The 15,501-nt window shown below is 36.3% G+C and overlaps 2 protein-coding genes across 2 annotated transcripts; both read right to left on the bottom strand.

Moving 5' to 3' along the window:
• Positions 1-2,869: 2,869 nt before the first annotated feature.
• On the bottom strand, positions 2,870-3,403 carry LOC116249901 (thiol protease SEN102-like). Its single transcript, XM_031623210.2, has one exon. It carries the CDS (start codon positions 3,323-3,325, stop codon positions 2,870-2,872), a length of 456 nt encoding a protein of 151 aa, XP_031479070.1. The 5' UTR covers positions 3,326-3,403.
• A 10,048-nt stretch (positions 3,404-13,451) lies between these two features.
• LOC116249899 (cysteine proteinase RD21A-like) lies at positions 13,452-14,753 on the bottom strand. Its single transcript, XM_031623209.1, is given in 5 exon segments — positions 13,452-13,607; positions 13,695-13,835; positions 13,924-13,981; positions 13,983-14,139; positions 14,270-14,753. Coding segments are annotated over 5 exon segments (996 nt in total).
• Positions 14,754-15,501: the final 748 nt, after the last annotated feature.

The following is a 15,501-nucleotide window of genomic DNA, read 5'->3' as shown; positions in this document are numbered from 1 at the left end:
TAATTATTCCATAACACCAGCTAGACGGACGGATATCTCCATGTCGAAAAAATTAAGTCATTAGTTTCATCATGAAATGAGCATGTTTTTAGGAGCATTGGTATGAAAATAAAGAGATTTTGTAGTGTTGGTGTCACCTACCTATATGTGGCTCGGCCACTGGTTTCACGTAAAAAGAAATGTGTACAAATACCAAAGCTAACAATTTGTACGTTGAGGTATATGAAAGGGTAAAAGGGTGTTTTTCACTACAACAGAAGTCGGCTGAAAAGTTACACAGTGGAAGGACTGTTTTGGAAATAACAGTAAAGGGATCGTTTGGCAAAAGTAACAATATGTTACTATTTCATATATCGGCGAGATTGATATGATACTATAACACATTATTTCATGAATCTATCACAATATTTCGGATAGATAAATAAAACAATTACATACCATCATTCTTATCAAACAACCCCTAAAGAGAGGTGCCGGGGGTGTTATGGGTGGGAAAACTAAACAAAAACAGAAGTAAGGAAAGGTAACCTAACTTAGCTGATATTTTATTTGAAACTTCTTCTACCAACCCTTCAACCTGATGGTGAACATGAAGTGGCCAAACATATTTAATCTTAAGCAATTAATTTTATATCATGGTGTATTGACAATTGAGATTCCTTTTATGGTGGGTTGTTGGCAGGGGGAGGAAGTAAGCATTTGGGTCACCGATTTGAGATTCCTCTATCAATTTCTGGATCCACCAATTACCATCGAAATCTGATCTTTTGTCCATTTAGCAAACCCAAGGGAAAAATATCAAGTTAAACTTAATTCAGATTCGCGATGCAACTAACCATTGCCCAATTCCAGTAATTATTTAACTCCATGTAAATGGATTTGATCAAGTTCAGACCCTATTTTGAAAACCTTCGACGTTTTATGTGTAATCATGTTATAGGGAACTGCTTATTGAACCTGATTATCATCATGGATTCGATGTAGGTTTATTTAATTACCTGATCTAACGAAAGTCAGTCAACTGGCCGGCAGTTGGAATTGAAACTAGGTTTATTTTGCCAGATCCAACTAAATTAAAGGATTTAAATCCCGATAAAGAAGAATTCAAAATCACCGAGACCGGGTCAATTGTCTAGCTTGTTTAAAAAGTTAATCGTAACGATTTAATGGTACAAGTAACAATATATAAATTTGGAGTGACAGTTACCCAATTTCATCAGCTGGTATGTTTCTAAACAAGTATTAATTTGTAGTAGACGCAAGGAGCAACATCTGCTAATAACTTGTTGCTTGCAAGTTTGGTTCGTGATTTTTTGGACGTAAAAGAAAGGTCATACTATATTGTTTTGAGTCGAAGTCGGCGGAAGCTGGCATAGCAACCGCTGATTTTAATCAATCTATCTGGTATCTAGCTAGTTCTCTTGATTTGTGCAAGCTTCTTCTGCACCAAGTTCTTAATATATTGAGATTCCTATCAATGTCCATACGTTATGCAACTTAGTTCTTAATATATTGTGGTGCAGTTCTTATTGGATACAAATGTAAACTTCTCTTCATTCATATTAGAATCTGAGTACATGAACGTCCGAAAAAGCATATATAATTAACATATATATATATATATATATATATATATATATATATATATATATATAAACAAAAGAGAAGAGCTTTGGTGCTGTCAGTCACTACTTCCTTCTATATATGGTGAAAGCGGAGCCAAAAAGTTTTAGCCGATGGGCACTGATCCATCTTATTATTGTAATGGATTAGCGGCATGTAAAGCTACAAGGGTGTGGGTGCATGTGGTTAGGCCTGAGTTCTGCATCATTATAATAAAACTTTATACAAAGGTTTACACAGGCAACTCCGCTACTGACTTGTGCATTGCGCTAGTGAAAGAGTAGAACTGACACTATAAATTTTAGTGGAAGGACTTGATTTATATGGTTTGCATGAAAGTAGATGCATGCTTAACTGATCACTTCAATTGGCTCTCTGCATAAGTGTTCATAAGTTCTACCTTTTCAAAATTCATGTTGGATTTTGGTTGATTGTTGACATAATATCTTTTTAACGTTTAAACAATGCAGCTGTATGTCTTTTTTTTTTATAATAAGAGAAAGACAAAAGTGCGTAAGTATTTATTTAATTGTGTCTTAAGGTTGTCCTTGACCTTGAAGCCACCCGTCCAAATTCCAGTGTCCTCTCATCACGCTGCATTTATTATGGCCTTCAACCCTTCAAAGTTCGACTCCAAACTTCTTCAACTCTTTCTACTTGAGCATAGGAGTCAACAGAAAAAAAGCAGAGTTATATTAGCAGAAAAGGGAACATTAATAAAAGTCTGCACTTCGCATGGGATGCGAAGTTATAGTCAAAATAGGGTCCAATTGGCCCGAATCCGTCGATTTTAATCCAGTTGGTCGCAAGTTTTATCGATTCTGGGCTATAGTTGCACTGTCCTCAATTTATATATATACGAATATAAATCCAACATTTTCTTAACAAAACATAAAAAGGACATGGTGATTTGGATGTCAGCGCTTTCAGAAAATTAGTTTGGCAGACACTTTGATTAAATTAATATGACGAGATAATGACTACATCTAAACTTCTGATTAATTGTTTAAACGTTAAAAGATATTATGTCGAAGTAATTACTTTGAACGTTTCATGGGCCATATTAGAAATCGTACTGTTAGAAAAGTTATAAGGTAACTATGTAAGGGGATTTCTCATAAAAGTTATGATGAAAATTAGAATCCAAAAACTATGCAGAGAAAACTCTCGATGTATATATATATATATCATAGAGAGAGAGGAATTGAAGTATCCCAGATCACTTTGGAAAAGTGGGCTGCAGTATTTATGAAAAGTGGGTTATGAAAATGCGCAGGTGGTGGCGTCTCTGTTTTCCTTTAACGTTGGCCGGAGGAGGATCATCCCCCGCGTCGCGCTGCAAGGCCGCAGCCGAGGGACGCTGACTTCCCTGCAGCAACCTGTGGTGGTTGATCTTGGAGTTGGCGTAGAGCGACCGGAACTCCTGGTTCGTCAGGTCGCCGAAGCCGTTGAGCTTCAGTTTGTAGGAGCTGCCCTTCTTGTTGAACTCATGAATGAACTTAACGTTGTGCTTGAAGACATTGAATCTCGTCAGCAGCTCGTCGACGTCCCTGGAAACGCTGTGGTGGCTCCTCCACCTCTCGTACAGACCCCACAAGCTCTCTCCGCTTTCCAGATCCTTCTGATCGAACGTGATGCTCTCTGCCGCACCGGCGAGAACCAGGCTTATCAGCAGAGCCAAAGAGAAGGATTTAATCCGCATTTTACTTGGATCTTCTAGGAATTGATTTCTTTTGGTTATTATAGAAGAACAAGGATTGGAAGACGATGGGGAATTGGAGAAGCAGAAGAAGGAATGGAAGACGATGAGGAATTGGAGAAGTGGGAAATGCTTATATATAGTTAACAGAGGAGGAATATTATCTGTAATCACATGAGATCACATTCTTGCCAGTCTTTGTAATGGGTAGAGGAGTTGGAGAAAGGCACTTTTCATTTATTAGAACCCGTCATGGAATCAAAACTGAAAAAACCAGATATGGGTGTAATCATCCACTTTAAATCTCATTATTATTATCAACATTGAAACTAGACCCTTGGATTTATCTAACTGGCTCCCGTTATTCCCATAAAGCGAAAAAAGAAAAAAGAAAACTCCCATTGCAGCCTTTACTATTTTTTATATCTTTGTTATCCACACCACTATGGCCAGTACTTTTCTGGTTGATATGTTATTCAGTAAATTGTCAACAAGGCATGCAGCAAGCCGGCGAATCACTTCCTTCACCTATGTCGCATATGTCGTTATAGTGCTGTTCTCGAGCCATCTTGAACTTGGGGTCAAGCCCTAACAGGCTCACATCGAGCTCAGCCCGACTCAGACCTAAAATACTAAATGGCTCTTCATTTATAGTTTATCGACTTTTCATCACATATGCACACCCCTCGAACCTGCTAGAACTTAAACAAGCCGTGCCTACCTAGCTTGAGCTCGGCTCGTTTAACCAGACAAGTTCACTTTTGGACTCGAACTCTACATATTTTAGCTCGTATAACAACTTAATAATAATGAGATTTAAAGTGGATGATTACACCCATATCTGGTTTTTTCAGTTTTGATTCCATGACGGGTTCTAATAAATGAAAAGTGCCTTTCTCCAACTCCTCTACCCATTGCAAAGACTGGCAAGAATGTGATCTCATGTGATTACAAATAATATTCCTCCTCTGTTAACTATATATAAGCACTTCCCACTTCTCCATTTCCCCATCGTCTTCCATTCCTTCTTCTGCTTCTCCAATTCCCCATCGTCTTCCAATCCTTGTTCTTCTATAATAACCAAAATAATTCAATTCCTAGAAGATCCAAGTAAAATGTGGATTAAATCCTTCTCTTTGGCTTTGCTGATAAGCCTGGTTCTCGCCGGTGCGGCAGAGAGCATCACGTTCGATCAGAAGGATCTGGAAAGCGAAGAGAGTTTGTGGGTCTGTACGAGAGGTGGAGGAGCCATCAAATGTGAATCTTCTATTTTATTGATGACATAACGGACTTATATATATATATATATATATATATATATATATATATATATATATATATATATATATATATATATATATATTCTCCATAATGCAATATTCCATGAATCTTTTTGAAAGATTGAGACAGATTCCTTTGAAGATTCATGACATACTGCAACATTGCATTCTTGTCACCAAATTCCCCCATTAGAGAGAAGCAAAAAGCATGCCCATTTATAGAAAGGAAGGACCGCATGAGGGCCAACATTCTGTTTAGGGCTCTCTCTCTCTCTCTCTCTCTCTCTCTCTCTCTCTCTGTTTTTGTTTTTCCACTTTGTTTGTCTTATGGAACTTTGACAACATCTTCTAATCTTAGTTTTAATTGATTTTTCATTCTGTCGACCTGCTTTTTCACTAAAACCCTTCTTATGCCAACCAAACGACAAGCATCAAACAGAGATCTTGTAAGCTAGCCTCTTAGCAACCAGTTTGATTTCTTCCGGGCATTGAAATAAGGATTAAGACTGTTGACAGGTTCACCAATTTTAGTAGTTTTAATGGTAGAACTTGGAATTGGAATAGTGTCATCAATAAACCCACGAACATCCTTGCTTTCTATGAGGCCAAGGATCTGAGCTTGATCAAAACAAAATTAGCAACATTCACATTTGAAGGGAAGGAGAACTTTGCTGATGACATTGCTAAAGACGACGCCCTTGAAGTAGCAGGAAAGAAATCAGCAAGAGAAGGTCATGAAAGAGCTTTAACCTCGCAGTGATACCATGAAAAATACTCAAGAAGAGAACTTTTAATGTGATTCAGATATTGTCCTACATCCACAGTACTCAGTCATCGAAATGATGATGAGTCTTCTTTCATTGCCCTAGATTTTATACAAGAGGTGGGTTGATTACAATAGGTTTTTTGGGTTTCCTTCAACCTTATTTAGAGGATTTTGTTTCCATAATAATTTCTGCAAGCATTCATTGCCACAACCACGTACCTGATTTGTAGTTGTTCGTGGTGTCAATCCTTTTTTCCATAATTCATACATGGGAATTGTGAACATTTGTTGTCTTCTTTTCCAAGTTTATCATGCAATAGTTTCTTTCTAACCTAAGTTGCTATCATTGTGGGCAGGTGTTATTTCTTTCCACAATCATAGCAACTCACAATGCTTAAAGGTTGGAAAGAAAATATTGCATGATAAGTATGGATAGAAGACAATGCATAATCACAACTCTCCATGTATGAATTATGGAAAGCAGGATCTGACACCACACATAACTATAAATCAAGTACAAGAGTGTGACAATAAATACATGCAGAAATACAGAAATTATTATTATGGAAACAAAATCTTTTAAATAAGACTGACATTAAGCATGGGCATCGGGCCCGAACCTAAAAAAAACTAGCCCTGACCGACCCGACCCAATATGAAGAAGTGCGTGTGTATAATGTCTTTCTATTAAAAAAAATTCAGAGGTGTCAAATATGAAGGGCGAAGCCACCTTATACCATGTGATTGCATGATGCGCAGGGTAGGGTAGTTGAGGGTTGCTCGGCTATCCAATTATTATTACATCCAATTATACATTCTTATTTGATCATGCATAGAGCACGATAATATGAATTTATATTAATTGGCCAAAGTTTATCTACTTGGCTTCTTCTCCATTATATGCCAGTAAAGTCTATGAGGGTCTCATCAATTATTGTAAGGGCTAATGTACTCAACGTGTATTATTAGTTATGTCACTCAAATCATGGGATATTTTCAAAATGTTGAAGAAGTATTCAAATAATTTAAAAGACGAAGACTATTTTTCACCTTGGTGCATTGGTGGGAGGGTAGTAATCCAATGGAGATATGGATTCCCCAATTTGTCTATTTTCAATGTCATTATTTTCAATGTCATTAGATGCTTTCTCTTTTTGTTTTGGGTGAGCAAGAGTTTATGAAGTCTGCCATCCGGTCGTATACCCTCTGTTTATAGTCCTTCGATATTATTGCTTCATGACTGATATGATGCATAAGAGTAGTATCATGAACAAAGCTGTGGGAATGCAGTTAGACTTAAAGCTGTAATAGAAGTATTATTTGACCAACGTAGGCATTCTAATATTTTTTAGTCTTTCTTCTTCCTTGGTATCGATGTGACAGATTGGAGATTCACCAATTAACCAACTAATTGGAAGGGTTGGTTTGAATAGAATGGAACCTGACAAATTAATTGGAAATCGAGCGAATCGTTCTTGTCTGTTGACTATTTAACTATATGTGGAATTCAACAATTAATAACATGTAGGGGTGTTTGGTTGACACTTCAAAACTAATCAGGTTTTTGGACAAACTCAGTTTTGACGAAACCTGATTTTGAAAAATAAATAAAAAATTTGGTTCCCTTTAGGTTATTCAAAAACATGTGTCGCCCAAAAAAAAGTTTTAAAAGTCATAAAAGAACTTAGTGTTCGCATCCCCAAAATTTTTGATATTTAGAGTGCTCCAGAAAAATGAGATTTTTATTTGAAAATAAAAGAGAAAGAGACTCGCCCGTCGGTACGAGGATCAACCGTTCCCGGTGCCTTTACCGGAGGCAATCAATACAAGGGCTATGTTCATCATTGACATATTTCATTTTAACTTAAGCATCTTTTTGATTCTATATGTGGTATAGAAAATATTGAAAGTTTGATGTTTCAAACTTTTGAAAAGACTCTTGAACAGTTGCTTGAAAATGTGAAATGTTATGAGGAAAAAATTGGATTAGTAAATATCATTTGAAAAACTTGTGAAACCATTTTGAAATCACTTTAGTGTTCTCTTAAGACTTTAAGTAGGTTTGAGATTTTGCTCTAATTCGATTACCACCTAGTTAGAGCTTTATCTCATCTTGCTTAAGTTCTTTTGGAGAGGTGCTTGTGATCATAAGTGAAATAAAGTGGATGAGAATGCATGGATGCATTTATCCTATATGATTGGAAGAATGTAACACAATATCCATCTAAAGTCATTCCTACCACAACATACATCTAAGATTTTGTTGTTATAATTATTATATATAAGAAGGAAAAGTTTTTGAAAATGAATATAGATTATAGACTATCAAGCATGATTCCAATATTGAGTCATTACTTAGTTTGTACTCTTAATGAAGTTGGTAAATAGAAAGCTCGTGAGAGGAGAATGTTAAAAGAATACAAGAGATAAAACACTCTTATGAAAAGAAAGAGAGAGAGGTAGAGAAAGACATGCATATATGTGTACATACTATCACATATACACATATATGAAAGCGTAAGAGAAAAAATGTATTAATTTGAAGAGAAAAAGAGAGGTTTTAAAGGAAAAGAAAAATATACATACGTATATATGGGTATGTATAAGAAATTTCGTAAGTGGAGATATTTGTCTTGAAAAGATGAATGAAATATTCAAAAGAGATGAAATAGAGCACATATGCATACGCATTCATGCATATATGAAAATTTGTAAAATAGAAAGTGAAAGCAGAGAGAGAGAAAGATGAGGGGATTATCATGTGTGCATGGATGTATATAATATGTATATACATACGTGCCTTCACAAGATTAGAAATCAATGGATAACTTAAGATTACCAACTTCAAGTTTAATGTTGGCCGGAGGGGAGCATGGACTCATGCAAGAGTCTAAACTGAGTCCTAAGGCCATATTAGGAGGTTAGTTTTGAAAATGTTTTGAAAACTATGATTTATAAAATGTTATTACTTAGTTATTACAAGGGATATATTTCTTCCACCGTTAGGTATGGAAGAAAACAAACAATATAACGAGACACTCATTATGATTTCTAATGGGGTGATTAGGAAGGAAACTTATATGCAATGACATGAGAATGCATTTTTAACATGTACATATTCGTGAAGGTTTCTCAGGTTTGGATAAGTCTCAACCTCAAAAATTACTCATAAGATAAAAATGAGAACCCCAAGCCATACTCTCATTCTCATCATACATTCACATATAATTGGAAAACTAAACAACTATGCATGGGTGATACATGGACAATATTCAAGGAAGGAAAGAGAGAGAGAGAGCGAGGATGATAGGAAGAGAAAGATTCAACTAGGAGGGCATAATATAACTATGAAATGATAGATTATTTCATATTTCCATTCTTTCGATGCACTTGAGCATAGCCTCTTATCTCTAATAAGAGATTGAGTGCTATCTTCTTTGGCCATGGGGAGATGAAGATGAGAAAAAAATAAAGACAATATCATATTTAATAGAAATTATGATTTAAACATGAAATGAAAGATCATCTCATTTTTCCATGCTCCCGGTGCACTCGAGCATAGCCTCTTGTCTCTAAAGTAGAGATTGAGTGTTATCTCCTTTGACCATGAGGAGATGAAGATGAGAAGAACAAGAAAAATGAAAGATAATATCATATTTAATAAAATAGAAAGCATGATTTAAGCTTGAAATGAAAGACCATCTCATCTTTTCATGCTCCCGGTGCACTCGAGCATGGCCTCTTGTCTCTAAAATAGAGATTGAGTGTTATCTCCTTTGGTCATGAGGAGATGAAGATAAGAAGAACATGAAAAATGAAAGACAAAATCATATTTAATAAAATGGAAAACATGATTTAAGCTTGAAATGAAAGATCATCTCATCTTTCTATGCTCCCAGTGCATTCGAGCATAGCCTCTTGTCTCTAAAATAGATATTGAGTGTTATCTCATTTGGCCAAGGGGAGATGAAGATGATAACAAAATAAAAAGAATAACAACCAAACTATATTCAAGAAAGAGAAATAACAATAATAACAAGTACATGTTAATGAAGAGAAAAAAAAAAAACAACAACAACACTATAATCAAGAAAAAAAAAACATGATTTAATCATGAAATGGAAGATCTTCTCATCTTCTTATGCTCCCGGTGCACTCAAGCATACCCTCTTGACTCTAAAATAAAGAGAGAGAACTATCTCCTTTGGGCATGGGAAGATGAAAATGAGAGGGAAGAAAATAAAGAATGGAGTGAGGTTTGGATTACATACCTCTAAATGAGAAAGACTTAGAGAAAATGAACACCTTAGCTTGAAAATCTCCTTAAGTGAAGCTCCAAGATAATGCCTCCAAGTGGGTTGTAGCTTGCTCCAAGTTATAAAGGAAAATGAAGAGAGGAAGAGGGAGAGAGAGAGAGCTCAAGAGAAACTCTAAGTCTTCAAGTGACAATACACTAGAGTTTCTCCCAAGGGTCAATCTTACCCAAGAGGGAGGAAGTGGGGGTATTTATAGACGATTTTGGAGTCAAAACCCAAAATTTAAATTTTTTTTTTAAAAAGACTAAAATTGCCTTCTAAAAAGAGGCTTTTTTTGTCAAAAGGAGGAGCAAATGGGTCTTGTTTACCAAAAAAAGACCAAAATCGCCCTCTAAAAAGAGGTTCTTTGTCAAAAAGGAAGGACAAATGAGTCTTGAATGCTTGATTTGGATTTGAACTTGGGTTTTTGGATGTAATTTGGATTTGGACTATGGCTTTGGACCAATTTAAATCCAAAAATTGGGTTTTGTGTTTTTAATAAAAGAGGCCATTCTTTTTGAAAAAATTTGGGGTGATTACACTTAGTTTCCATAAAATCCAGTTTTAATACAACCGGTTTGGAAGATGATGATCTGAACACCCATGCCCCCTTAGTTTCCAATGCATACAGAAAAATAATGAAACCTCTGACCTCTTGTTTTTGTATTGTTAATTAAGCGGTATTTACGTTTTACTTGTATAGTGCAGCACGACAATCTTTTCTCCTAAGTCACACTCCATTAACAAACAATAGGCAAGAGATTGAGAGTCTATTGACTACTGTTTATGGACTGGCTAGAGTGTAGATCAATATCTTTGACCATTGGAACCCTTTAAGGGGCATTTGATAGCTTTGGATATGAGATTTGAGGTGATGTGAGATTATTAGAAGCCTCACATCCATGATTTAAAGTCAGACTCTTGTCTCATTGAACTTCAAATATAAGGTACTTTCCCCAAAAATGAGGATCCGAAGTCTCCATTTTCACATAGTGCTAAAATCTAGTGTTTGTTTATATTATGGCAGCATTTGGAAGCCCCGGGGATAATTTAAGATCCGATGATTTGAGATCCCTGAATCTTAAAAGCTGAAGTTTTGCAAAAATGTGTTTGCTCCATTGTCAAAACGTCCTCTCTCTCTCTCTCTCTTTATGATCTCAATGGAGCTAAGTTTTGCCTCCAGAATAGTGTTTTTAAAGTATTTCGGTGATATCAAAACTAGGCATTAGAAAAACCTTGTTTTACAATCTAGCTTTCCAAAAAGTGGCAGACTTTTCCCAGGTTATTTACAAAAAAATGGGTTTTGGGTGTGTCAATAAAATACACAAACTAGATTTCCGAAACTCATTAAATAAAAACTGATTTTTAGAAAATCAACTTTTTACAAAACTGAGTTAAAATAAGAGTGTCGTGCAAGTGCCCCCAGAAAGGATTTCGAAGCCAATTGACCATCTATATATAGCTATATGCAGGCAGAGAGTGATGGTTCTATTTTTATGTTAGTCAAGCACAATGTGATTAAGAAGAATTAATGTGTTAAAAAATTTGGGTTTGGGGCATGTCAATCAAACACAAAAATCAGGCTTCCTAAAATTAGTAATGGAACAAAATTTTCTCAAAACCAAGTTTTTACAAAACAGATTTTCTCAAAACCAAATTTGCAATCAAGATCAGAATTCAAAAACATAGATTTTACAGGCCTGGCGCATCTGCCATTAGGCAATAGATTATAACTCGCCTGCTTCAAATCAGTTCTCCACCTCATTGGTCCACCAATTACTCTCACTATTCCATGGCTCTGAGAGAAATTTCTCAAGTATCGCCTCCAAAAGCTCTGGTGCTTCCCATTTGAATCCCCCCTGAGCATGGTACACTCCTGCAAACATACAGTCTTCAGGCCTTATTTCGAACAGCAGCTACCAAATTTTGCCTATCTCTTCTCACTAGACAGGCTGTAGCAATGCACTAGCCATATAGAGAAATTCATCCATGCCTTCAGCTCTTTCTGCTATTTACCAGACCAAAGGAGTAAATACTTCAATTCATTCCATAGACCAAACCAATCGAAGAAAGTCTTCTCCCTTTCAAAGTTGAGTATGAAGAACAAGATCTTTAATCCAAAAGGACTTCAGATTCGTTGACATAGTGTGCCATGTTGAATTGCTGCGTCCACCACCATGCACCTGATTGTCCTCCTAACTAAATGTGAATCTTTTTGGATCGGCCAAGAATTTTACAATCCCTTTACCTTGCAGATTCATCCACCTCCCAGTGCAGCAGGTGTGCCACATCTTTCAAGCCCATAAACTACTAATGGTACTTCACCCATTCACAAAGGAACACACTATCTCCAAGCCGCCCAAGCAAAATAAAGACAATCATGTTGAATTTTTTCAAATGTTCAAACAAATCAAGTATTGGCATTGGAAAATGATGTCTTTTGATAAACCAAAATTTGAAAATGCTGACATAGAAGGGCAGAAAATTATGTAGGGTACTTTAGGAGGCCTTTGTTTACCTCGGATATGAGAGCCGTGATGATTTGAGATCACTAGAGATCTCAAGTCCAAGGATTTGAGGTCAGTCTCTCATCCTATCTCAAATATGACGTTTTGGCAATATACTGGTATGTTAAATCTTTTTTTCTTAACATAATGGTGGAATCCAGTGTTTGTTTACTTTGTGGGTTTCATATAAAAGGAATTTCAGATCACCTTCATATCTCGAATATGAGTCGATCAAACACTCCTTAAGATAAACAAAACAAGGCATCACATGTAAAGTTGTTAACACAATAAAAATTGGGCATCTCCATTTCATATGTGGTTTTGGCAATATACTGGTATCTTAAACATTTTTTTTTACATAATGGTGAAATCCAGTGTTTGTTTACTTTCTGGGCCCCACATAAAAGTAATTTCAGATCAGTGTCAGACCTCAAATATGAGGCTATTAAACACTCTTAGAGAAACAAAACCAGACATCTTGTGTGAAGGTTGTTGACCCAATGTATTGAGAATCTCCATTCCAGCACATGAAATATATTTAGCAAACAATTTCAAATCTCCATATGTCCAAGCAAAGTACATCTAATAAGAAACACAGCAAACCATCCCTTCCATGAAAAGGAAATGCGCTATTTTCAGACAATTTGAAATCACCATATGTCCATTCAAAGGACATCCAAGAAAAAACAAAGCAAAGCACCCTTTCCTTGAGGATGAATGGTGTTATTTTTCATCCCATTATTCATTAATGAATAGTATGTCATGGGTCACTTTCCCATGACAAAGCAAAATCATCATCAAGCATTGGCGATGTTGCTGCTGTGTCGAGGTGCATGAAAGACCTTTACTTGCTTGGCTGGTGTCCAGTTCAGTGCCTTTACTCCAAATGGAGTGCTCGTGCTCTGTGGAAAATGCATTGTAAAAATGATAAGATTGAACTCAGAATCATGAACATAACAAACAATTAATGTAAGTTAAAGAATACGGAGAATTAGAAATGGCACCATCAGTTTGTTACCTTTTGAGAGATGCCCACATCAACATTGCAAATGGGATAGTCGTAAGGGCAGGAAGTGCGATAATCCTCGCAACATGTGGCGGACTGTGAGGAGCAGCAAGCTCATTGATAGCAATTGTCTTCTTCTTCATAGACGCAACAGTAGGTAGAGCTCATAGAACATGAATTATATTCATCACAAAAAATTGTTGGCATAGGCTTCGGGGGGTTGGGTCCAATTTTGATGGGGTATGAAGGCCAAATGGTAATACCACTCATTCCAGCTAAAGTTCTAGCGATATTCTTATGCATCCACCCTCACCCCATTTAACTCTCCATGAGTTTTTTACAATCCAATAATTCATATCATTCTCGATTCCATACCCAACAATTGCAACTGCCTGATCAAGATCGGTTCTACATTTTCTGGTGAAAATGCCCTACCAAAGAAAAAATATTGAAACCAATGGCCATATGACCTTCGACGAAATGTCTAGAAAATTGAATAATGATGGAAACAAACTCAAATATTGATAGAGATAGAAATCCCAGCCTGATCCTTTAATCGAAACACTCAAAGGCTAGTGGGCAACAACCTTCTTTATCACTTTCTCATCATATCATGGTGCATATTCATAACCGTCAATTGTAACGACCTGAGTGTTTTTCTACATTAAAATAAGTTGTCCTCTTGTAAGTCTTAATCATGCATAAAAGATGAAGAATAATGAAGGTATGACAAACAGAAATTGTTACCTTTGTAACGTTGCTGACACCATCAACAGCCATGTAAGGGTAATCGTGTTCAGTATTCGATAATGAATTGAAAGTCATAATCCTTGTAGCCGCCATTGCAGCCCTGACTGTAGGTGGTATCACAATCTTCCGATTCTTGCTCTGACAATGAGATAAGTTCATCAATCACGATCATGTTTATGTTTTCGATTGCTGCAATTGCTGAGAATGCCCAACAATTTTTTAAAGTGTCAAACACCAAAAGCAATGAAGATCAAATTCTATTTCAACCATTGTACCATGCATTATAGTAGCTAGTTCATCAAAAAATATTGAAAAAAAGAATGAAGGAAAAACAAAAATTTACCACATTGCCTTTGGTCTTTAATTGGCACAACTCCACCGAGGGCCCTCCAGTCTATCCAGTTAGGAAGTTGTTCTCCTTCTTGGACTTCATAGTGTCGGCTTGATGAAGGCACCAGCTCCTTGTTCTCGTCCATTATGGTGCGTAAGTGAGTTGAGCGATACTCTTCGTTTGTGAGATCAAAAAACCGATTGAGATCAAAGTACCGATTGAGCCCCAACTTGTAGGAGTGGCTTCCAGCATTATGTTGGTCGATGTAAAGCAGGTTGTCTTTAAATATCCCGAATCTCTTCTCCCTCTCCATTAAACCATTGTAGGATTTGTCATGCATTGCTATCCACTTTTCGAATAGTTCTTTCACCTTTTGATCATTCCAACCACCGAAGTTCTGCCCATTGTGACCATTTGTTGGCACGTGGAGAGAAGCAATGTCTGTCGCAGCAAAAAGCAGGCATACCAGCAGCAAAGCCATTGCACTGGACGCCATAGTTGAAATGATCTCAACACCCTACAAGGAAAATCCAAAAAAAATATCTGGGAACATATAAGAATAAGATATAGCCCTACAAAAAGAAGAACTACCGTATGAAAGAATAAGAAGAAGACCTGCCTAAAACTCTCTCTGCTTGTCACCACGTGAAATCTAAAACTTGGCCAAGAGTTGTTTGAGAGCTAGAGAGAGATGGAGAACTGAATACGTTGCCAATGTCAATAGGCTTACTAAGGGGAGCTACCGGCCTCGTCCCTTTATAGGCTGAGATTGAGTAGAGTGCATGGAGGTGTGCAGGCAACAAATATAGTTTTGATGTGGGCATTTTCTAATTTTTTTTATAAGAGAGTAGACATTTTAGCTTTTTTACATTCATTTTGTATCCTTTTTGAAAATATCTTTTTATACATCACAAGATAATTTTTAGGAGGGTTCTCCATTACAAGATAATTTTTATTTTATCCTTTCAAAAGTCTTTCATTTTCACTTTAATAAAGACATTTTAGTCATTCATACCCATGTGCATACATAGGAATGAGTGTAACTGGTGAGAGGAGACCTTATAAAACAGAATTCAAGGATATAATCTCTGGCTGAAATTAAGAGACAATATCTGTAGATGTGATAAGGATTTAGAATTAATCGAATCCTATTGTAATTAGATCCAAATTTGAACTTGGATTCAGACTTTGGCTTCAAAACTAAGCTTGATCTTAATTAATATAACTAGTGCAAAGTTTTACAT

This window comes from Nymphaea colorata, chromosome 3 (assembly GCF_008831285.2).
Source record: "Nymphaea colorata isolate Beijing-Zhang1983 chromosome 3, ASM883128v2, whole genome shotgun sequence".
Classification (NCBI taxonomy): domain Eukaryota; kingdom Viridiplantae; phylum Streptophyta; class Magnoliopsida; order Nymphaeales; family Nymphaeaceae; genus Nymphaea; species Nymphaea colorata.
This window is presented reverse-complemented; position numbering and strand designations above follow the sequence as displayed.